This window comes from Scyliorhinus torazame, chromosome 4 (genome assembly GCF_047496885.1).
Source record: "Scyliorhinus torazame isolate Kashiwa2021f chromosome 4, sScyTor2.1, whole genome shotgun sequence".
Classification (NCBI taxonomy): domain Eukaryota; kingdom Metazoa; phylum Chordata; class Chondrichthyes; order Carcharhiniformes; family Scyliorhinidae; genus Scyliorhinus; species Scyliorhinus torazame.
This window is the reverse complement of record NC_092710.1, coordinates 1,101,357-1,126,354: the sequence shown is the minus strand read 5'-3', so window position 1 is coordinate 1,126,354 and position 24,998 is coordinate 1,101,357. Positions and strand designations below refer to the sequence as shown.

Genomic DNA, 24,998 nt, shown 5'->3' with positions numbered 1-24,998 from the left:
CACTGTCAGAGGATCAGTACTGAGGGAGTGCCGCACTGTCAGAGGGTCAGTACTGAGGGAGTGCCGCACTGTCAGAGGGTCAGTACTGAGGGAGTGCCGCACTGTCAGAGGGTCAGTGTTGAGGGAGTGCTGCACTGTCAGATGGTCAGTACTGAGGGAGTGCCGCACTGTCAGAGGGTCTGTACTGAGGGAGTGCCGCACTGTCAGAGGGTCAGTCCTGAGGTAGTGCTGCACTGTCAGAGGGTCAGTACTGAGGGAGTGCCGCACTGTCAGAGGGTCAGTACTGAGGGAGTGCCGCACTGTGAGAGGGTCAGTACTGATGGAGTGATGCACTGTCAGAGGGTCAGTACTGATGGAGTGCCGCACTGTCAGAGGGTCAGTACTGAGGGAGTGCCGCACTGTCAGAGGGTCAGTACTGAGGGAGTTCCGCACTGTTAGAGGGTCAGTACTAAGGGAGTGCTGCACTGTCAGAGGGTCAGTACTGATGGAGTGCTGCACTGTCAGAGGGTCAGTACTGAGGGAGTGCTGCACTGTCAGAGGGTCAGTAGTGAGGGAGTGCTGCACTGTCAAGGGTCAGTACTGAGGGAGTGCCGCACTGTCAGAGGGTCAGTACTGAGGGAGTGCCGCACTGTCAGTGGGTCAGTACTGAGGGAGTGCTGCACTGTCAGAGGGTCAGTACTCAGGGAGTGCCACACTGTCAGAGGGTCAGTACTGAGGGAGTGCCGCATTGTCAGAGGGTCAGTACTGAGGGAGTGCTGCACTGTCAGAGGATCAGTACTGAGGTAGTGCCGCACTGTCAGAGGGTCAGTACTGAGGGAGTGCCGCACTGTCAGAGGGTCAGTACTGAGGGAGTGCCGCACTCTCAGAGGGTCAGAACTGAGGGAGTGCCGCACAGTCAGTGGTTCAGTACTGAGGGAGTGCCGCACTGTCAGAAGGTCAGTACTGAGGGAGTGCTGCACTGTCAGAGGGTCAGTACTGAGGTAGTGCCGCACTGTCAGAGGGTCAGTACTGAGGGAGTGCCGCACTGTCAGAGGGTCAGTACTGAGGGAGTGCCGCACTCTCAGAGGGTCAGAACTGAGGGAGTGCCGCACAGTCAGTGGGTCAGTACTGAGGGAGTGCCGCACTGTCAGAAGGTCAGTACTGAGGGAGTGCTGCACTGTCAGAGGGTCAGTACTGAGGGAGTGCTGCACTGTCAGAGGGTCAGTACTGAGGGAGTGCTGCACTGTCAGAGGGTCAGTACTAAAAGAACAAACAAAGAACAAAGAAATGTACAGCACAGGAACAGGCCCTTCGGCCCTCCAAGCCCGTGCCGACCATACTGCCCGACTAAACTACAATCTTCTACACTTCCTGGTTCCGTATCCTTCTATTCCCATCCTATTCATATATTTGTCAAGATGCCCCTTAAATGTCCCTATCGTCCCTGCCTCCACTACCTCCTCCGGTAGTGAGTTCCAGGCACCCACTACCCTCTGCGTAAAAAACTTGCCTCGTACATCTACTCTAAACTTTGCCCCTCTCACCTTAAACCTATGCCCCCTAGTAATTGACCCCTCTACCCTGGGGAAAAGCCTCTGACTATCCACTCTGTCTATGCCCCTCATAATTTTGTATACCTCTATCAGGTCGCCCCTCAACCTCCTTCGTTCCAGTGAGAACAAACCGAGTTTATTCAATCGCTCCTCATAGCTTATGCCCTCCATACCAGGCAACATTCTGGTAAATCTCTTCTGCACCCTCTCTAAAGCCTCCACATCCTTCTGGTAGTGTGGCGACCAGAATTGAACACTATACTCCAAGTGTGGCCTAACTAAGGTTCTATACAGCTGCAACATGACTTGCCAATTCTTATACTCAATGCCCCGGCCAATGAAGGCAAGCATGCCGTATGCCTTCTTGACTACCTTCTCCACCTGTGTAGTCCCTTTCAGTGATCTGTGGACCTGTACTCCTAGATCTCTTTGACTTTCAATACTCTTGAGGGTTCTACCATTCACTGTATATTCCCTACCTGCATTAGCCCTTCCAAAATGCATTACCTCACATTTGTCCAGGTTAAACTCCATCTGCCATCTCTCCGCCCAAGTCTCCAGACAATCTAAATCCTGCTGTATCCTCAGACAGTCCTCATCGCTATCCGCAATTCCACCAACCTTTGTGTCGTCTGCAAACTTACTAATCAGACCAGTTACATTTTCCTCCAAATCATTTATATATACTACAAAGAGCAAAGGTCCCAGCACTGATCCCTGTGGAACACCACTGGTCACAGCCCTCCAATTAGAAAAGCATCCCTCCATTGCTACCCTCTGCCTTCTATGGCCTAGCCAGTTCTGTATCCACCTTGCCAGTTCACCCCTGATCCCGTGTGACTTCACCTTTTGTACTAGTCTACCATGAGGGACCTTGTCAAAGGCCTTACTGAAGTCCATATAGACAACATCTACTGCCCTACCTGCATCAATCATCTTAGTGACCTCCTCGAAAAACTCTATCAAGTTAGTGAGACACGACCTCCCCTTCACAAAACCGTGCTGCCTCTCACTAATACGTCCATTTGCTTCCAAATGGGAGTAGATCCTGTCTCGAAGAATTCTCTCCAGTAATTTCCCTACCACTGAAGTAAGGCTCACCGGCCTGTAGTTCCCGGGATTATCCTTGCTACCCTTCTTAAACAGAGGAACAACATTGGCTATTCTCCAGTCCTCCGGGACATCCCCTGAAGACAGCGAGGATCCAAAGATTTCTGTCAAGGCCTCAGCAATTTCCTCTCCAGCCTCCTTCAGTATTCTGGGGTAGATCCCATCCGGCCCTGGGGACTTATCTACCTTAATATTTTTTAAGACACCCAACACCTCGTCTTTTTGGATCACAATGTGACCCAGGCTATCTACACCCCCTTCTCCAGACTCAACATCTACCAATTCCTTCTCTTTGGTGAATACTGATGCAAAGTATTCATTTAGTACCTCGCCCATTTCCTCTGGCTCCACACATAGATTCCCTTTCCTATCCTTCAGTGGGCCAACCCTTTCCCTGGCTACCCTCTTACTTTTTATGTAAGTGTAAAAAGCCTTGGGATTTTCCTTAACCCTATTTGCCAATGCCTTTTCATGACCCCTTCTAGCCCTCCTGACTCCTTGCTTAAGTTCCTTCCTACTTTCCTTATATGCCACACAGGCTTCGTCTGTTCCCAGCCTTTTAGCCCTGACAAATGCCTCCTTTTTCTTTTTGACGAGGCCTACAATATCACTCGTCATCCAAGGTTCCCGAAAATTGCCGTATTTATCTTTCTTCCTCACAGGAACATGCCTGTCCTGTATTCCTTTCGACTGACACTTGAAAGCCTCCCACATGTCAGATGTTGATTTGCCCTCAAACATCCGCCCCCAATCTATGTTCTTCAGTTCCCGCCTAATATTGTTATAATTAGCCTTCCCCCAATTTAGCACATTCATCCTCGGACCACTCTTATCCTTGTCCACCAGTACTTTAAAACTTACTGAATTGTGGTCACTGTTACCGAAATGCTCCCCTACTGAAACATCTACCACCTGGCCGGGCTCATTCCCCAATACCAGGTCCAGTACCGCCCCTTCCCTAGTTGGACTGTTTACATATTGTTTTAAGAAGCCCTCCTGGATGCTCCTTACAAACTCTGCCCCGTCTAAGCCCCTGGCACTAAGTGAGTCCCAGTCAATATTGGGGAAGTTGAAGTCTCCCATCACCACAACCCTGTTGTTTTTACTCTTTTCCAAAATCTGTCTACCTATCTGCTCCTCTATCTCCCGCTGGCTGTTGGGAGGCCTGTAGTATACCCCCAACATTGTGACTGCACCCTTCTTATTCCTGATCTCTACCCATATAGCCTCACTGCCCTCTGAGGTGTCCTCTCGCTGTATAGCTGTGATACTCTCCTGAACAAGTAGCGCAACTCCGCCTCCCCTTTTACATCCCCCTCTATCCCGCCTGAAACATCTAAATCCTGGAACGTTTAGCTGCCAATCCTGCCCTTCCCTCAACCAGGTCTCTGTAATGGCAACAACATCATAGTTCCAAGTAGTAATCCAAGCTCTAAGTTCATCTGCCTTACCCGTAATGCTCCTTGCATTAAAACATATGCACTTCAGGCCACCAGACCCGCTGTGTTCAGCAACTTCTCCCCGTCTGCGCTGCCTCAGAGCCACACTGTCCCTATTCCCTAGTTCTCCCTCAATGCTCTCACCTTCTGACCTATTGCTCCCGTGCCCACCCCCCTGCCATACTAGTTTAAACCCTCCCGTTTGAGGGAGTGTACTGAGGGAGTGTCGCACTGTCAGAGGGGCAGTACTGAGGGAGTGCCGCACTGTCAGATGGTCAGTACTGACGGAGTGCCGCACTGTCAGGGGCTCAGTACTGAGGGAGTGCCGCACTGTCAGAGGGTCAGAACTGAGGGAGTGCCGCACTGTCAGAGGGTCAGTACTGAGGGAGCGCCGCTCTGTCAGAGGGTCAGTACTGAGGGAGTGCCGCACTGTCAAGTGGTCAGTACTGAGGGAGTGCTGCACTGTCAGAGGGCCAGTACCGAGGGAGTGCCGCACTGTCAGAGGGTCAGTACTGAGGGAGTGCTGCACTGTCAGAGGGTCAGTACTGAGGGAGTGCTGCACTGTCAGAGGGTCAGTACTGAGGGAGTGCTGCACTGTCAGAGGGTCAGTACCGAGGGAGTGCCGCACTGTCAGAGGGTCAGTACTGAGGGAGCGCCGCACTGTCAGAGGGTCAGTACTGAGGGAGTGCTGCACTGTCAGACGGTCAGTACTGAGGGACTGCTGCACTGTCAGAAGGTCAGTACTGAGGGAGTGCTGCACAGTCAGAGGGTCAGTACTGAGGGAGTGCCGCACTGTCAGAGGGTCAGTGCTGAGGGAGTGCTGCACTGTCAGAGGGTCAGTACTGAGGGAGTGCCGCACTGCCAGAGGTTAAGTACTGAGGGAGTGCTGCACTGTCAGAGGGTCAGTACTGAGGGAGTGCCGCACTGTCAGAGGGTCAGTACTGAGGGAGTGCTGCACTGTCAGAGGGTCAGTGCTGAGGGAGTGCCGCACTGTCAGAGGGTCAGTACTGAGGGAGTGCTGCACTGTCAGATCGTCAGTACTGAGGGAGTGTCGCACTGTCAGAGGGTCAGTACTGAGGGAGTGTCGCACTGTCAGAGGGTCAGTACTGAGGGAGTGCCGCACTGTCAGAGTGGCAGTACTGAGGGAGCGCTGCACTGTCAGAGGGTCAGTACTGAGGGAGTGCCGCACTGTCAGAGGGTCAGTACTGAGGGAGTGCTGCACTGTCAGAGGGTCAGTACTGAGGGAGCGCTGCACTGTCAGAGGGTCAGTACTGAGGGAGTGCCGCACTGTCAGAGGGTCAGTACTGAGGGAGTGCTGCACTGTCAGAGGGTCAGTACTGAGGGAGTGCTGCACTGTCAGAGGGTCAGTACTGAGGGAGTGCCGCACTGTCAGAGGGTCAGTACTGAGGGAGTGCCGCACTGTCAGAAGGTCAGTACTGAGGGAGTGCTGCACTGCCAGAGGGTCAGTACTGAGGGAGCGCTGCACTGTCAGAGGGTCAGTACTGAGGGAGTGCCGCACTGTCAGAGGGTCAGTACTGAGGGAGTGCCGCACTGTCAGAGGGTCAGTACTGAGGGAGTGCCGCACTGTCAGAGGGTCAGTACTGAGGGAGTGCCGCACTGTCAGAGGGTCAGTACTGAGGGAGCGCTGCACTGTCAGAGGGTCAGTACTGAGGGAGTGCCGCACTGTCAGAGGGTCAGTACTGAGGGAGTGCTGCACTGTCAGAGGGTCAGTACTGAGGGAGCGCTGCACTGTCAGAGGGTCAGTACTGAGGGAGTGCCGCACTGTCAGAGGGTCAGTACTGAGGGAGTGCTGCACTGTCAGAGGGTCAGTACTGAGGGAGCGCTGCACTGTCAGAGGGTCAGTACTGAGGGAGTGCCGCACTGTCAGAGGGTCAGTACTGAGGGAGTGCTGCACTGTCAGAGGGTCAGTACTGAGGGAGTGCTGCACTGTCAGAGGGTCAGTACTGAGGGAGCGCCGCACTGTCGGAGGGTCAGTACTGAGAGAGTACCGCACTGTGGGAGGGTCAGTACTGAGGGATTGCCGCACTGTCAGAGGATCAGTACTGAGGGAGTGCCGCACTGTCAGAGGGTCAGTACTGAGGGAGTGCCGCACTGTCAGAGGGTCAGTACTGAGGGAGTGCCGCACTGTCAGAGGGTCAGTGCTGAGGGAGTGCTGCACTGTCAGAGGGTCAGTACTGAGGGAGTGCCGCACTGTCAGAGGGTCAGTACTGAGGGAGTGCCGCACTGTCAGAGGGTCAGTCCTGAGGTAGTGCTGCACTGTCAGAGGGTCAGTACTGAGGGAGTGCCGCACTGTCAGAGGGTCAGTACTGAGGGAGTGCCGCACTGTCAGAGGGTCAGTACTGAGGGAGTTCCGCACTGTTAGAGGGTCAGTACTCAGGGAGTGCTGCACTGTCAGAGGGTCAGTACTGATGGAGTGCTGCACTGTCAGAGGGTCAGTAGTGAGGGAGTGCTTCCCTGTCAAGGGTCAGTACTGAGGGAGTGCCGCACTGTCAGAGGGTCAGTACTGAGGGAGTGCCGCACTGTCAGTGGGTCAGTACTGAGGGAGTGCTGCACTGTCAGAGGGTCAGTAGTGAGGGAGTGCTTCCCTGTCAAGGGTCAGTACTGAGGGAGTGCCGCACTGTCAGAGGGTCAGTACTGAGGGAGTGCCGCACTGTCAGTGGGTCAGTACTGAGGGTGTGCTGCACTGTCAGAGGGTCAGTACTCAGGGAGTGCCACACTGTCAGAGGGTCAGTACTGAGGGAGTGCCACACTGTCAGAGGGTCAGTACTGAGGGAGTGCCGCACTGTCAGTGGGTCAGTACTGAGGGTGTGCTGCACTGTCAGAGGGTCAGTACTCAGGGAGTGCCACACTGTCAGAGGGTCAGTACTGAGGGAGTGCCGCATTGTCAGAGGGTCAGTACTGAGGGAGTGCCGCACTGTCAGAGGATCAGTACTGAGGGAGTGCTGCACTGTCAGAGGGTCAGTACTGAGGGAGCGCCGTACTGTCAGAGGGTCAGTACTGAGGGAGTGCTGCACTGTCAGAGGGTCAGTACTGATGGAGTGCTGCACTGTCAGAGGGTCAGTACAGAGGCTGTGCTGCACTGTCAGAGGGTCAGTACTGAGGGAGCACCGCACTGTCAGAGGGTCAGTACTGAGGGAGTGCTGCACTGTCAGAGGGTCAGTACTGAGGGAGTGCTGCATTGTCAGAGGGTCAGTACTGAGGGAGTGCTGCACTGTCAGAGGGTCAGTACTGAGGAAGTGCTGCACTGTCAGAGGGTCAGTACTGAGGGAGTGTCGCACTGTCAGAGGGTCAGTACTGAGGGAGTGCCGCACTGTCAGAGGGTCAGTACTGAGGAAGTGCTGCACTTTCAGAGGGTCAGTACTGAGGGAGTGCTGCACTGTCAGAGGGTCAGTACTGAGGGAGTGCTGCACTGTCAGAGGGTCAGTCCTGAGGTAGTGCTGCACTGTCAGAGGGTCAGTACTGAGGGAGTGCCGCACTGTCAGAGGGTCAGTACTGATGGAGTGCTTCACTGTCAGAGGGTCAGTACTGATGGAGTGCCGCACTGTCAGAGGGTCAGTACTGAGGGAGTGCCGCACTGTCAGAGGGTCAGTACTGAGGGAGTTCCGCACTGTCAGAGGGTCAGTACTGAGGGAGTGCTGCACTGTCAGAGGGTCAGTACTGAGGGAGCGCTGCACTGTCAGAGGGTCAGTACTGAGGGAGTGCCGCACTGTCAGAGGGTCAGTACTGAGGGAGCGCTGCACTGTCAGAGGGTCAGTACTGAGGGAGTGCCGCACTGTCAGAGGGTCAGTGCTGAGGGAGTGCCGCACTGTCAGAGGGTCAGTACTGAGGGAGCGCTGCACTGTCAGAGGGTCAGTACTGAGGGAGTGCCGCACTGTCAGAGGGTCAGTACTGAGGGAGTGCTGCACTGTCAGAGGGTCAGTACTGAGGGAGCGCTGCACTGTCAGAGGGTCAGTACTGAGGGAGTGCCGCACTGTCAGAGGGTCAGTACTGAGGGAGTGCTGCACTGTCAGAGGGTCAGTACTGAGGGAGTGCTGCACTGTCAGAGGGTCAGTACTGAGGGAGCGCCGCACTGTCGGAGGGTCAGTACTGAGGGAGTACCGCACTTTGGGAGGGTCAGTACTGAGGGATTGCCGCACTGTCAGAGGATCAGTACTGAGGGAGTGCCGCACTGTCAGAGGGTCAGTACTGAGGGAGTGCCGCACTGTCAGAGGGTCAGTACTGAGGGAGTGCCGCACTGTCAGAGGGTCAGTGCTGAGGGAGTGCCGCACTGTCAGAGGGTCAGTACTGAGGGAGTGCCGCACTGTCAGAGGGTCAGTCCTGAGGTAGTGCTGCACTGTCAGAGGGTCAGTACTGAGGGAGTGCCGCACTGTCAGAGGGTCAGTACTGAGGGAGTGCCGCACTGTCAGAGGGTCAGTACTGAGGGAGTTCCGCACTGTTAGAGGGTCAGTACTAAGGGAGTGCTGCACTGTCAGAGGGTCAGTACTGATGGAGTGCTGCACTGTCAGAGGGTCAGTAGTGAGGGAGTGCTGCCCTGTCAAGGGTCAGTACTGAGGGAGTGCCGCACTGTCAGAGGGTCAGTACTGAGGGAGTGCCGCACTGTCAGTGGGTCATACTGAGGGTGTGCTGCACTGTCAGTGGGTCATACTGAGGGTGTGCTGCACTGTCAGAGGGTCAGTACTCAGGGAGTGCCACACTGTCAGAGGGTCAGTACTGAGGGAGTGCCGCATTGTCAGAGGGTCAGTACTGAGGGAGTGCCGCACTGTCAGAGGATCAGTACTGAGGGAGTGCTGCACTGTCAGAGGGTCAGTACTGAGGGAGCGCCGTACTGTCAGAGGGTCAGTACTGAGGGAGTGCTGCACTGTCAGAGGGTCAGTACTGATGGAGTGCTGCACTGTCAGAGGGTCAGTACAGAGGCTGTGCTGCACTGTCAGAGGGTCAGTACTGAGGGAGCACCGCACTGTCAGAGGGTCAGTACTGAGGGAGTGCTGCATTGTCAGAGGGTCAGTACTGAGGGAGTGCTGCATTGTCAGAGGGTCAGTACTGAGGGAGTGCTGCATTGTCAGAGGGTCAGTACTGAGGGAGTGCTGCACTGTCAGAGGGTCAGTACTGAGGAAATGCTGCACTGTCAGAGGGTCAGTACTGAGGGAGTGTCGCACTGTCAGAGGGTCAGTACTGAGGGAGTGCCGCACTGTCAGAGGGTCAGTACTGAGGGAGTGCTGCACTTTCAGAGGGTCAGTACTGAGGGAGTGCTGCACTGTCAGAGGGTCAGTACTGAGGGAGTGCTGCACTGTCAGAGGGTCAGTCCTGAGGTAGTGCTGCACTGTCAGAGGGTCAGTACTGAGGGAGTGCCGCACTGTCTGAGGGTCAGTACTGATGGAGTGCTTCACTGTCAGAGGGTCAGTACTGATGGAGTGCCGCACTGTCAGAGGGTCAGTACTGAGGGAGTGCCGCACTGTCAGAGGGTCAGTACTGAGGGAGTTCCGCACTGTTAGAGGGTCAGTACTAAGGGAGTGCTGCACTGTCAGAGGGTCAGTACTGATGGAGTGCTGCACTGTCAGAGGGTCAGTACTGAGGGAGTGCTGCACTGTCAGAGGGTCAGTAGTGAGGGAGTGCTGCACTGTCAAGGGTCAGTACTGAGTGAGTGCCGCACTGTCAGAGGGTCAGTACTGAGGGAGTGCCGCACTGTCAGAGGGTCAGGACTGAGGGAGTGCCACACTGTCAGAGGGTCAGTGCTGAGTGAGTGCCGCACTGTCAGTGGGTCAGTACTGAGGGAGTGCCGCACTGTCAGAGGGTCAGTACAGAGGGAGTGCCGCACTGTCAGAGGGTCAGTACTGAGGGAGTTCTGCACTTTCAGAGGGTCAGTACTGAGGGAGTGCTGCACTGTCAGAGGATCAGTACTGAGGGAGTGCCGCACTGTCAGAGGGTCAGTACTGAGGGAGCGCCACTCTGTCAGAGGGTCAGTACTGATGGAGTGCTGCACTGCCAGAGGGTCAGTACTGGTGGAATGACGCACTGTCAGAGGGTCAGTACTGAGGGAGTGCCGCACTGTCAGAGGGTCAGTACTGAGGGAGTGCCGCACTGTCAGAGGGTCTGTACTGAGGGAGTGCTGCATTGTCAGAGGGTCAGTACTGAGGGAGTGCCGCATTTCAGAGGGTCTGTACTGAGGGAGTGCCGCACTGTCAGAGGGTCAGTACTGAGGGAGTGCCGCACATTCAGAGGGTCAGTACTGATGGAGTGCTACACTGCCAGAGGGTCAGTACTGGTGGAGTGACGCACTGTCAGAGGGTCAGTACTGAGGGAGTGCCGCACTGTTAGAGGGTCAGTACTAAGGGAGTGCCGCACTGACAGAGGGTCAGAACTGAGGGAGTGCTGCACTGTCAGAGGGTCAGTACTGAGTGAGTGCCGCACTGTTAGAGGGTCAGTACTAAGGGAGTGCCGCACTGTCAGAGGGTCAGAACTGAGGGAGTGCTGCACTGTCAGAGGGTCAGTACTGAGGGAGTGCCGCACTGTCAGAGGGTCAGTACTAAGGGAGTGCCGCACTGTCAGAGGGTCAGTACTGAGGGAGTGCTGCACTGTCAGAGGGTCAGTACTGAGTGAGTGCCGCACTGTCAGAGGGTCAGTACTGAGGGAGTGCTGCACTGTCAGATGTTCAGTACTGAGGGAGTGCTGCACTGTCAGAGGGTCAGTACAGAGGGTGTGCCGCACTGTCAGAAGGTCAGTACTGAGGGAGTGCCGCACTGTCAGAGGGTCAGTACTGAGGGAGTGCCGCACTGTCAGAGGGTCAGTACTGAGGGTACGCCGCACTGTCGGAGGGTCAGTACTGAGGGAGTGCCGCACTGTCAGAGGGTCAGTACTGAGGGAGTGCTGCACAGTCAGAGGGTCAGTACTGAGGGAGTGCTGCACTGTCAGAGGGTCAGTACTGAGGGAGTGTCGCACTGTCAGAGGGTCAGTACTGAGGGAACGCCGCAGTGTCGGAGGGTCAGTACTGAGGGAGTGCCGCACTGTCAGAGGGTCAGTACTGAGGGAGTGCTGCACTGTCAGAGGGTCAGTACTGAGGGAACGCCGCACTGCCAGAGGGTCAGTACTGAGGGAGTGCTGCACTGTCAGAGGGTCAGTACTGAGGGAGTGCTGCACTGTCAGAGGGTCAGTACTGAGGGAGTGCCGCACTGTCAGAGGGTCAGTACTGAGGGTACGCCGCACTGTCGGAGGGTCAGTACTGAGGGAGTGCCGCACTGTCAGAGGGTCAGTACTGAGGGAGTGCCGCACTGTCAGAGGGTCAGTGCTGAGGGAGTGCCGCACTGTCAGAGGGTCAGTACTGAGGGAGTGCCGCACTGTCAGAGGGTCAGTCCTGAGGTAGTGCTGCACTGTCAGAGGGTCAGTACTGAGGGAGTGCCGCACTGTCAGAGGGTCAGTACTGAGGGAGTGCCGCACTGTCAGAGGGTCAGTACTGAGGGAGTTCCGCACTGTTAGAGGGTCAGTACTAAGGGAGTGCTGCACTGTCAGAGGGTCAGTACTGATGGAGTGCTGCACTGTCAGAGGGTCAGTAGTGAGGGAGTGCTGCCCTGTCAAGGGTCAGTACTGAGGGAGTGCCGCACTGTCAGAGGGTCAGTACTGAGGGAGTGCCGCACTGTCAGTGGGTCATACTGAGGGTGTGCTGCACTGTCAGTGGGTCATACTGAGGGTGTGCTGCACTGTCAGAGGGTCAGTACTGAGGGAGTGCCGCATTGTCAGAGGGTCAGTACTGAGGGAGTGCCGCACTGTCAGAGGATCAGTACTGAGGGAGTGCTGCACTGTCAGAGGGTCAGTACTGAGGGAGCGCCGTACTGTCAGAGGGTCAGTACTGAGGGAGTGCTGCACTGTCAGAGGGTCAGTACTGATGGAGTGCTGCACTGTCAGAGGGTCAGTACAGAGGCTGTGCTGCACTGTCAGAGGGTCAGTACTGAGGGAGCACCGCACTGTCAGAGGGTCAGTACTGAGGGAGTGCTGCACTGTCAGAGGGTCAGTACTGAGGGAGTGCTGCATTGTCAGAGGGTCAGTACTGAGGGAGTGCTGCACTGTCAGAGGGTCAGTACTGAGGGAGTGACGCACTGTCAGAGGGTCAGTACTGAGGGAATGCTGCACTGTCAGAGGGTCAGTACTGAGGAAATGCTGCACTGTCAGAGGGTCAGTACTGAGGGAGTGTCGCACTGTCAGAGGGTCAGTACTGAGGGAGTGCCGCACTGTCAGAGGGTCAGTACTGAGGGAGTGCTGCACTTTCAGAGGGTCAGTACTGAGGGAGTGCTGCACTGTCAGAGGGTCAGTACTGAGGGAGTGCTGCACTGTCAGAGGGTCAGTCCTGAGGTAGTGCTGCACTGTCAGAGGGTCAGTACTGAGGGAGTGCCGCACTGTCTGAGGGTCAGTACTGATGGAGTGCTTCACTGTCAGAGGGTCAGTACTGATGGAGTGCCGCACTGTCAGAGGGTCAGTACTGAGGGAGTGCCGCACTGTCAGAGGGTCAGTACTGAGGGAGTTCCGCACTGTTAGAGGGTCAGTACTAAGGGAGTGCTGCACTGTCAGAGGGTCAGTACTGATGGAGTGCTGCACTGTCAGAGGGTCAGTACTGAGGGAGTGCTGCACTGTCAGAGGGTCAGTAGTGAGGGAGTGCTGCACTGTCAAGGGTCAGTACTGAGTGAGTGCCGCACTGTCAGAGGGTCAGTACTGAGGGAGTGCCGCACTGTCAGATGGTGAGGACTGAGGGAGTGCCACACTGTCAGAGGGTCAGTGCTGAGTGAGTGCCGCACTGTCAGTGGGTCAGTACTGAGGGAGTGCCGCACTGTCAGAGGGTCAGTACTGAGGGAGTGCCGCACTGTCAGTGGGTCAGTACTGAGGGAGTGCCGCACTGTCAGAGGGTCAGTACTGAGGGAGTGCCACACTGTCAGAGGGTCAGTGCTGAGTGAGTGCCGCACTGTCAGTGGGTCAGTACTGAGGGAGTGCCGCACTGTCAGAGGGTCAGTACTGAGGGAGTGCCGCACTGTCAGAGGGTCAGTACTGAGGGAGTGCTGCACTGTCAGAGGGTCAGTACTCAGGGAGTGCCACACTGTCAGAGGGTCAGTACTGAGGGAGTGCCGCATTGTCAGAGGGTCAGTACTGAGGGAGTGCCGCACTGTCAGAGGATCAGTACTGAGGGAGTGCTGCACTGTCAGAGGGTCAGTACTGAGGGAGCGCCGCACTGTCAGAGGGTCAGTACTGAGGGAGTGCTGCACTGTCAGAGGGTCAGTACTGAGGGAGTGCTGCACTGTCAGAGGGTCAGTACTGAGGGAGTGCTGCACTGTCAGAGGGTCAGTACTGAGGGAGTGCTGCACTGTCAGAGGGTCAGTACTGAGGGAGTGCCGCACTGTCAGAGGGTCAGTACTGAGGGAGTGCCGCACTGTCAGAGGGTCAGTACTGAGGGAGTTCTGCACTTTCAGAGGGTCAGTACTGAGGGAGTGCTGCACTGTCAGAGGATCAGTACTGAGGGAGTGCCGCACTGTCAGAGGGTCAGTACTGAGGGAGCGCCACTCTGTCAGAGGGTCAGTACTGATGGAGTGCTGCACTGCCAGAGGGTCAGTACTGGTGGAATGACGCACTGTCAGAGGGTCAGTACTGAGGGAGTGCCGCACTGTCAGAGGGTCAGTACTGAGGGAGTGCCGCACTGTCAGAGGGTCTGTACTGAGGGAGTGCTGCATTGTCAGAGGGTCAGTACTGAGGGAGTGCCGCATTTCAGAGGGTCTGTACTGAGGGAGTGCCGCACTGTCAGAGGGTCAGTACTGAGGGAGTGCCGCACATTCAGAGGGTCAGTACTGATGGAGTGCTACACTGCCAGAGGGTCAGTACTGGTGGAGTGACGCACTGTCAGAGGGTCAGTACTGAGGGAGTGCCGCACTGTTAGAGGGTCAGTACTAAGGGAGTGCCGCACTGACAGAGGGTCAGAACTGAGGGAGTGCTGCACTGTCAGAGGGTCAGTACTGAGTGAGTGCCGCACTGTTAGAGGGTCAGTACTAAGGGAGTGCCGCACTGTCAGAGGGTCAGAACTGAGGGAGTGCTGCACTGTCAGAGGGTCAGTACTGAGGGAGTGCCGCACTGTCAGAGGGTCAGTACTAAGGGAGTGCCGCACTGTCAGAGGGTCAGTACTGAGGGAGTGCTGCACTGTCAGAGGGTCAGTACTGAGTGAGTGCCGCACTGTCAGAGGGTCAGTACTGAGGGAGTGCTGCACTGTCAGATGTTCAGTACTGAGGGAGTGCTGCACTGTCAGAGGGTCAGTACAGAGGGTGTGCCGCACTGTCAGAAGGTCAGTACTGAGGGAGTGCCGCACTGTCAGAGGGTCAGTACTGAGGGAGTGCCGCACTGTCAGAGGGTCAGTACTGAGGGTACGCCGCACTGTCGGAGGGTCAGTACTGAGGGAGTGCCGCACTGTCAGAGGGTCAGTACTGAGGGAGTGCTGCACAGTCAGAGGGTCAGTACTGAGGGAGTGCTGCACTGTCAGAGGGTCAGTACTGAGGGAGTGTCGCACTGTCAGAGGGTCAGTACTGAGGGAACGCCGCAGTGTCGGAGGGTCAGTACTGAGGGAGTGCCGCACTGTCAGAGGGTCAGTACTGAGGGAGTGCTGCACTGTCAGAGGGTCAGTACTGAGGGAACGCCGCACTGCCAGAGGGTCAGTACTGAGGGAGTGCTGCACTGTCAGAGGGTCAGTACTGAGGGAGTGCTGCACTGTCAGAGGGTCAGTACTGAGGGAGTGTCGCACTGTGAGAGGGTCAGTACTGAGGGAGTGCCGCACTGTCAGAGGGTCAGTACTGAGGGAGTGCCGCACTGTCAGAGGGTCAGTACTGAGGGAGTGCCGCACTGTCAGAGGGTCAGTACTGAGGGAGTGCTGCACTGTCAGAGGGTCAGTACTGAGGGAGTGCCGCACTGTCAGAGGGTCAGTACTGAGGGAGTGCTGCACTGTCAGACGGTCAGTACTGAGGGAGTACCTCACTGTCAGAGGGTCAGTACTGCGGGAGTGCCGCAATGTCAGAGGGTCAGTACTGAGGGAGTGCCGCACTGTCAGAGGGTCAGTACTGAGGGTGTGCTGCACTGTCAGAGGGTCAGTGCTGAGGGAGTGCCGCACTGTCAGAGGGACAGTACTGAGGGAGTGCCGCACTGTCAGAGGGTCAGTACTGAGGGAGTGCTGCACTGTCAGACGGTCAGTACTGAGGGAGTACCGCACAGTCAGAGGGTCAGTACTGAGGGAGTGCCGCACTGTCAGAGGGTCAGTACTGAGGGAGTGTCGCACTGTGAGAGGGTCAGTACTGAGGGAGTGCCGCACTGTCAGAGGGTCAGTACTGAGGGAGTGCCGCACTGTCAGAGGGTCAGTACTGAGGGAGTGCCGCACTGTCAGAGGGTCAGTACTGAGGGAGTGCTGCACTGTCAGAGGGTCAGTACTGAGGGAGTGCCGCACTGTCAGAGGGTCAGTACTGAGGGAGTGCTGCACTGTCAGACGGTCAGTACTGAGGGAGTACCTCACTGTCAGAGGGTCAGTACTGCGGGAGTGCCGCAATGTCAGAGGGTCAGTACTGAGGGAGTGCCGCACTGTCAGAGGGTCAGTACTGAGGGTGTGCTGCACTGTCAGAGGGTCAGTGCTGAGGGAGTGCCGCACTGTCAGAGGGACAGTACTGAAGAAGTGCCGCACTGTCAGAGGGTCAGGACTGAGGGAGTGCCGCACTGTCAGAGGGTCAGGACTGAGGGAGTGCCGCACTGTCAGAGGGTCAGTACTGAGGGAGTGCCGCACTGTCAGAGGGTCAGTACTGAGGGAGTGCTGCACTGTCAGAGGGTCAGTACTGAGGGAGAGCCGCACTGTCAGAGGGTCAGTACTGAGGGAGAGCCGCACTGTCAGAGGGTCAGTACTGTCGGCCAGCGTGGGTCGCGAATGTCGGACAGTGTGGGTCGCGAAGGTCGGCCAGCGTGGGTCGCGAAGGTCGGACAGTGTGGGTCGCGAAGGTCGGACAGTGTGGGTCGCGAAGGTCGGACAGCGTGGGTCACGAAGGTCGGCCAGCGTGGGTCGCGAAGGTCGGACAGTGTGGGTCGCGAAGGTCGGACAGTGTAGGTCGCGAAGGTCGGACAGTGTGTGTCGCGAAGGTCGTACAGTGTGGGTCACGAAGGCCGGACAGCGTGGGTCACGAAGGTCGGACAGTGTGGGTCACGAAGGTCGGACAGTGTGGGTCGCGGAGGTCGGCCGGCGTGGGTCGCGAATGTCGGCCGGCGTTGGTCGCGAAGGTCGGACAGCGTGGGTCACGAAGGTCGAACAGTGTGGGTCGCGAAGGTCGGACAGCGTGGGTCGCGAAGGTCGGACAGTGTGGGTCGCGAAGGTCGGACAGCGTGAGTCGCGAAGGTCGGACAGTGTGGGTCGCGAAGGTCGGACAGCGTGGGTCGCGAAGGTCGGACAGCGTGGGTCACGAAGGTCGGCCGGCATGGATAGTGAAGGTTGGACAGTGTGGGTCGCGAAGGTCGGACAGCGTGGGTCGCGAAGGTCGGACAGCGTGGGTCGCGAAGGTCGGACAGTGTGGATCGCGAAGGTCGGCCGACATGGTCGCGAAGGTCGGCTGGCGTGGGTCGCAAAGGTCGGACAGCGTGGGTCACGAAGGTCGGCCGGCGTGGTTCGCAAAGGTCGGACAGCGTGGGTCACGAAGGTCGGCCGGTTGGTAAAAATGGGACCCCGGAAAAAATGTTTGAAAAACTCTGCCCTATGTTGTACTCTCTGTTTGACTCTCCAGGTTGGGAAAGACCACGAGAAGCAATCAAAGTTCACTCTCTCCAGCATCGACCTCTACAAGAGCAAGCAAACCTTAGCCCTCAGCCCCGAGGGATCGTCTGCCCCCTCCGAGAGCCCTTGCAAGTAGACCGCTGTCCGTTACCGAACGTCCCCCGCCACCTATCCTGCCCCCTCCCCCCAGCAGCCCCGAGGACTCCTGGGCAGGGAGGAGTCAACTCTAGAACAGACCTTTATTCAATCGAGGGACGTGGGAATGGTCATCACAAGTTGTCCATCCCCTAACTTCCCTTGACCTTAGTGGCTCGCTCTGAGTCAACCACGCTCCTGTGGGTCTGGAGTCACGTGTAGGCCAGGCCAGGGAAAGGTGGTAGATTTCCTTCCCGATGGGAGATTAGGGGTTACTATGACTGAGACGGGCTTTGTAATTGCAGAGTTATTGAATCTAAATCCCGCGTGGATTTGGCGGGGGATTAAAGCAAGACTTGTAAATATTACCGCTCACCATGTCCTGTCCTCGTGTAACCTTCCTGATTGAAGCCCTTGAAGCTTTTGTGGTGTTAGTCTGGGACATCCCAGCACCCAGTTAGTGATTGTTCCCCCACCAATCTCTCTCCCCAGGCCCTGAAGAAATCCTGATGCTATTTTCCGTTGGAGCGTCACAGCTGCCTCTTCGCGTCGCGTCCTGTGTACGATATAATCATCCCCCAGAACATCCCCTATCTTCAGTTTTTAGAATTCGACATGAATCCCATTGCCTGATCCTGTGATGTCCTTGTTAATGTGTGCATGCTCTCCCTCTCCTAGACTTTAGGATATTGTCAATTAGATCACAATAAACAATATGCTTTCAAATTTGCTGTGTCTCGACTGTGTACTATGTCAAAGGACAAGGAACAAAGAAATATGCAGCACAGGAACAGGCCCTTCGGCCCTCCAAGCCCGTACCGACCATGCTGCCCGACTAAACTACAATCTTCTACACTTCCTGGGTCCGTATCCCTCTATTCCCATCCTATTCATGTATTTGTCAAGATGCCCCTTAAATGTCCCTATCGTCCCTGCTTCCACCACCTCCTCCGGTAGCGAGTTCCAGGCACCCACTACCCTCTGCGTAAAAAACTTGCCTCGTACATCTACTCTAAACCTTGCCCCTCGCACCTTAAACCTATGCCCCCTAGTAATTGACCCCTCTACCCTGGGGAAAAGCCTCTGACTATCCACTCTGTCCTTGCCCCTCATAATCTTGTAGGCTTCTATCAGGTCGCCCCTCAACCTCCGTTGCTAGTGAGAACAGACCGAGTTTATCTAACCTCTCCTCACAGCTAATACCCTCCATACCAGGCAACATTCTGGTAAATCTCTTCTGCACCCTCTCTAAAGCCTCCACATCCTTCTGGTAGTGTGGCGACCAGAATTGAACACTATACTCCAAGTGTGGCCTAACTAAGGTTCTATACAGCTGCAACATGACTTGCCAATTCTTATACTCAATGCCCTGGCCAATGAAGGCAAGCATGCCGTATGCCTTCTTGACTACCTTCTCCACCTGTGTTGCCCCTTTCAATGACCTGTGGACCTGTACACCTAGATCTCTCTGACTGTCAATACTCTTGAGGGTTCTACCATTTACTGTATATTCCCTACCTGTGTTAGACCTTCCAAAACGCATTACCTCACATTTGTCCAGATTAAACTCCATCTGCCATCTCTCCGCCCAAGTCTCCAAACAATCTAAATCCTGCTGTATCCTCAGACAGTCCTCATCGCTATCCGCAATTCCACCAACCTTTGCATCGTCTGCAAACTTACTAATCAGACCAGTTACATTTTCCTCCAAATCATTTATATATACTACAAACAGCAAAGGTCCCAGCACTGATCCCTGCGGAACACCACTAGTCACAGCCCTCCAATCAGAAAAGCATCCCTCCATTGCTACTCTCTGCCTTCTATGGCCTAGCCAGTTCTGCATCCACCTTGCCAGATCATCCCTGATCCCGTGTGACTTCACCTTTTTGTACCAGTCTGCCATGAGGCACCTTGTCAAAGGCTTTACTGAAGTCCATATAAACAGCATCCACTGCCCTACCTGCATCAATCATTTTTGTTACTTCCTCGAAAAACTCAATCATTTAGTGAGAAACGACCTCCCCTTTACAAAACTATGCTGCCTCTCGCTAATGAGTCCATTTGCTTCTAAATGGGAGTAAATCCTGTTTTGAAGAATTCTCTCCAATAATTTCCCTACCACTGACTTAAGTCTCACCGGCCTGTAATTTTCCTGGATTAACCCTGCTCCCCTTCTTAAACAGAGGAACAACATTGGCTATTCTCCCATCCTCCAGAACCTCACCTGTAGCAAATGAGGATTCAAAGATTTCTGTCAAGGGCCCAACAATTTCCTCCCTTGCCTCTCTCAGAATTCTTGGGTAGATCCCATCAGGCCCTGGGGTAGATCCCACCAGGTCCTGGGGTAGATACCATCATACCCTGGGCTATATCCCATCAGGCCCTGGGGTAGATCCCACCAGGCCCTGGGGTATATCCCATCAAGCTCTGGGGTATATCCCATCAGGGCCTGGGGTAGATCCCACCAGGGCCTGGGGAGATCCCATCAGGCCCTAGGGTAGATCCCATCAGGGCCTGGGGTAGATTCCATCAGAGCCTGGGGTATATCCCATCAGGGCCTCGGGTACATCCCATCAGAGCCTGGGGTATATCCCATCAGGGCCTCGGGTACATCCCATCAGGGCCTGGGGTACATCCCATCAGGCCCTGGGGTAGATCCCATCAGGTCCTGAGGTAGATCCCATCAGGCTCTCCCACTGAGGCCGATCACCGAATATTCAGTAAACGACAGGCCCAGTCTGCCCTTGTACCTGTTTTCAGAGAGCTGAAAAATACCCAGCCCTCACTCTGTGAGACGAGGCAGATGTCATCTTTAACCTGTCCCTACTCCGCTCCGAGGTCCCCACCTGCTTCAAGAAGACCACCATCATACCGGTACCAAAGAAGAACCAGGCAACGTTCCTCATTGACTGCCGTCCGGTGGCCCTGACTTCAGTCATAATGAAGTGCTTCGAGAGGTTTATCATGAAGAGCATCACCTCCATACTCCCAGAACGCCTTGATCCACGGCAATTCGCATACCGCTGCAACCGGTCCACAGCAGACACCATTTCCCTGGCCCGACAATCATCCCTAGAGCATCTCGACAACAAGGACTCCTACATCAGGCTCCTATTTATTGACTACAGCTCCGTCTTCAACACCATAACCCCAGCCAAGCTCATAACAAAGCATTACCAACAACACCTCCACAATAGTTAATACCGGGGCCCCGTAAGGCTGTGTACTTAGCCCCCTACTCTACTCCCTGTACACACACAACTGTGGGGCAAAATGTCGCTCCAACTCCATCTACAAGTTTGCTAACGATACGACCGTAGTGGACCAGATCTCGAATAACGATGAGTCTGAATACAGGAGGGAGATGGAGAACCTAGTGGAGTGGTGTAGCGACAACAATCTCTCCCTCAATGCCAGCAAAACTAAAGAGCTGGTCATTGACTTCAGGAAGCAAAGTACTGTACACACCCCTGTCAGCATCAACGGGGCCGAGGTGGAGATGGTTAGCAGTTTCAAATTCCTAGTTGTGCACATCACCAAAAATCTGTCCTGGTCCACCCACATCGACGCTACCACCAAGAAAGCACAACAGCACCTATCAGGAAACTAAGGAAATTCAGCATGTCCACATTAACCCTTACCAACTTTTACAGATGCACCATAGAAAGCATCCTATCGGGCTGCATCACAGCCTGGTATGGCAACTGCTCGGCCCAGGACCGCAAGAAACTTCAGAGTCGTGAACACCGCCCAGTCCATCACACAAACCTGCCTCCCATCCATTGACTCCTACTACACCTCCCGCTGCCTTGGGAAAACGGGAAGCACGGTAGCACAGTGGTTAGCACTGTTGCTTCACAGCTCCAGGGTCCCAGGTTCGATGCCCGGCTTGGGTCACTGTCTGTGCGGAGTCTGCACGTTCTCCCCGTGTCTGCGTGGGTTCTCTCCGGGTGCTCCGGTTTCCTCCCACAAGTCCTGAAAGACGCGCTGTTAGGTGAATTGGACATTCTGAATTCTCCCCCTGTGTACCCGAACAGGCGCCGGAGTGTGGGGACTAGGGGCTTTTCACAGTAACTTCATTGCAGTGTTAATGTAAGCCTACTTGTGACATTAATAAAGATTATTATTATTAACCCACCCGGCTTATTCACTCTGCGAACCTCGTCCATCGGGCAGGAGATACAAAAGTCTGAACAGACTCAAAAACAGCTTCTTCCCCACTGTTACCAGACTCTGAAGAGACCCTCTTATGGACTGATCTCTTCACACATATTCTCTACTGAATAGTACTGTATGCTTCACCCGATACGTATTGATGTATGTCCTATGTTTTCCATGTATGGAACGATCTGTCTGGACTGCACGCAGAACAATACTTTTCGCTGTACCTCAGTACACGTGACAATAAACCTGAATCCAAATCCTATAGCCCATCAGTAATACTACAATGAGCATTTCTCATCTGCCTGAATATGTAAAGGCCTCCACTTCCTCATTAATATATTATTTATAATGTAATGACACTGTGGCATACACTCAGACTCTATTTCTGTATATGCTTTCTGATACGACTACTTTATCTCGGGATCCATCTGTTTTAATTCCGCCAAATGTACTGAACTAAAGATGTCCACTTCAGTATCCACAAAGTAAGGAACATTCCGGAACAATCATCATCAATCGAAGTTTAGGTAAGGGGAGTTAAAGTAACTGGTTTTCTGCTGGCCAAGTCCATCAAAATGTGTCATCGCTGGAAGAAACCAAGCAGCCCATCTCCCTGGAGAGTTTCCTGAGGTCAGACCAACGAACACATCCACCAGAGTTGTCCCATTTTGTTGTAAAATTAAAAGTACAATCCACCCAAAAGTCACAATCCAGGAACTGTCGAGACACAAATGTTATGAAAGAAAAGAATAACAGAAAAAAAGGAACACACAGAGGAACCAGGTTTAAACAAAGAAATAACAAGAAATATGGCATTTTACAATTAGCAATTAAAACAGCTCTTTAAAAAACTTTTAACTCACTGTCTACAGTTGCCATTGTATATTCAAATTAAACTACCCAATATAGTTCAAATGCCACTTATAAATAAAGTTAACTATCAGGGTTACTTGCTTATCTGTGCAGAGCTTTGGACAGAGACCTTTTCAGGAACAAATTGAAAATCCTCTATCTTGTCAGGCTCAAATCCTATGTCAAAACTGCCAAAACTACAGACAGACCTGGCTCCTCCTGTTAACTGTATCCCAAGCATAAGGCATTCACCAGTCATGGACAGGGTGTCATTTTTATCTCATGCATACCCCAGGGAGCTGAATAGAGTGGGAATCGCATTGAATTCGATCATTGTCAACACGGAATTGGAAGGAAATTCCGAGGGTGTGGGAAAGAGAAAACCTTCACATTCCAACCTCCTTCTCCTCATCCCTCTCATTCATCCTCACCCTCCCACCTCTTCCTTGTGCATCCCCACCCTCCACCTCCTCCTCATCCATCCTGACCCTCCAACATCATCATCCTCGTCCCTCCGCATCCACCCTGACCCTCTGATAGAATCTACCTTTTTAGGTTATAACAAGTTAAGGAATAAATGGCCCAAGATTCAAAATGACTTCTTGAAATGGTTTGTTAAAATACCCACATTTCAAACAGGACAGTAAAAAACAGCTGTTCCCCATGAGAAACATTAAGATAAGGAAGTTAGACAGACCAAGGGCACATTTGGCCAAGTCAACGTTTTGGGGCAATATTCCCAGAAACTGTTTTCAGGACAACGGATAAGGTTAAGAAAGAGGCATTTCAATCACCTCATATTAAAATTTGATGGACAGATATTTTAATCAAATTGAATGAACTGTGTAGTAACGTTAACCCAATCACAGCCATAAAAGGGGGGGGGGGGGTACCGTTAGTGACAGCAATAATCTTTCAAAAGTACGTGCCGGTTTGAACAATTCATTCTGGAATCATCAGCCTTAAACTTCTGAAGCTACTTTTCTGCACTATCGCTTTGAACAGCCATTTCGTTTTATTTTCAACTTTTCAATCGTGTATTCAATTAGAAGAAATATCAAGAGCTGTAATTTGTATTAATTCAACTCAGTACTCTGTATTTGCATGGACAAAACGAACTTTAAAAAACTCTGTATCTGCAAGAAAACTGACCTTTGATAAGAGACATTTGCAAACTAAATGAATAAAGATCATTTACTTCAAGCACGAAGCTCAGTTTCATAATCTATCAAGTAATGTATAAAGTGCGGTGACACATAAGGTATACTAACCGAAGCACAGATCTAATAATTGGCACTGCGAACATACCGGTAAGAGGGAGGCTTTACCAGTCGGACGAACACAGAAAACACGATGTGGCCTGTGAAAGCTGTTGCCAGGGCCCCCCAGAAAATCAGACCAGACCAGACCAGACGATCTGAAGCCTTCAGATCTACCCTTCAGAAGCCTACAGACTGGTTTAGCACAGGGGTAAAGAGCTGGCTTTGAAAGCACACCAAGGCAGGCCAGCAGCACGGTTCAATTCCCGTACCAGCCTCCCCGAACAGGCGCCGGAATGTGGCGACTAGGGGCTTTTCACGGTAACTTCATTTGAAGCCTACTTGTGACAATAAGCGATTTTCATTTCATTTTCATTTCATTTCAATCTGAGATTCGGCTGGACTGAGGTAAGACTCTTACCATTCCCTCAATTCATAGCCCGCCCTAACTCCCCAGCACGGTAGCATTGTGGATAGCACAATTGCTTCACAGCTCCAGGGTCCCAGGTTCGATTCTGACTTGGGTCACTGTCTGTGCGGAGTCTGCACGTCCTCTCCGTGTGTGCGTGGGTTTCCTCCGGGTGCTCCGGTTTCCTCCCACAGTCCAAAGATGTGCAGGGTAGGTGGATTGGCCGTGGTAAATTGCCCTTAGTGTCCAAAATTGCCCTTAGTGTTGGGTGGGATTGCTGGGTTGTGGGGTGGAGGTGTTGACCGTGGGTAGGGTGCTCTTTCCAAGAGCCGGTGCAGACTCGATGGGCCAAATGGCCTCCTTCTGCACTGTAAATTCTATGAAATTCTATGATCAGCTAAAGAATCCTGCCAGACGAACTGAGATAAGTGAGTGTTGAAACTGCTTATTCATATTTTTCGGAAGAGTTAAAAGGGATGTAGTACAACATCCCTACGCGTCTCGGATGCAAAATGAAATCTTTATTGGGTGTCTATTGATTATAATTGAGAGTTTGAAATCTCCTTGTGGTTACAAATCAAATGTTTTCAAGAAAGCCCCTGCCAACAGAAGACTTTTCCCGAATTATAATTAAATTTAGTAGCTTACAAAGGACTTGAACTTTCAAAATACAATAATGGTTTCTTGCTCAAAGCAAAACAGCTTGCGCAGTCTTAGACTTTGAAATATGAAAATACAAAATAAAGATAGTAGATAGACGAGCAAATAGTATAGAAGTGATTCCGGAATGAAAAATGGATGCCCTGACCTCTATTTTTAAGGAATTTGCTATCAATTTGAGTCAACCTGTTCCTACCCCTGTAACACACTGATTGGTTTTGGTGAGTTTCCAATACATTTGATTCGATGATTGGGTTATGTTTCCTGGAGATCAACCGACCCACAACTTTTAATAGATTGTGGTGTGGGAAGCACACGACGTACTCTCCAGGTGTGATACAGCAGAAATGGGCATGTGGTTTTTGAAACAAAACAATGTTTATTCTATGAACTCAAGTTAACCTTTTAAAACAAACATTGAATATCTTAACACCCATTACTTCAAAGATAACCCCAAAAGACTACAACACTAAATAATCCTTCAAACTGTTCCTTTAAACATCCAAAAGACTTCAAACCTTCAAAATTAGGAGCACATTAGGTTACATTCAATATATTTATAGTCTTTGGATTGCAGAAATCACCAGACCAGCTCTGTGTTTCTTCCTGAGGCTCACAGCAAAACACACAGACACTCCCAGCTGCCTTCTCAAACTGAAA

At 53.3% G+C, this 24,998-nt stretch overlaps 1 protein-coding gene across 1 annotated transcript in view; it reads left to right on the top strand.

Moving 5' to 3' along the window:
- The window catches only part of LOC140410092 (P2X purinoceptor 3-like), a 234,590-nt gene extending 216,873 nt beyond the window's left edge, over positions 1–17,717 (top strand). The window contains exon 12 of the mRNA XM_072498029.1: positions 16,867–17,717. Coding sequence (XP_072354130.1) covers positions 16,867–16,992 — 126 coding nt within the window. The 3' untranslated portion in view covers positions 16,993–17,717. The remainder of the gene's footprint in view (positions 1–16,866) is intronic.
- Positions 17,718–24,998: the final 7,281 nt, after the last annotated feature.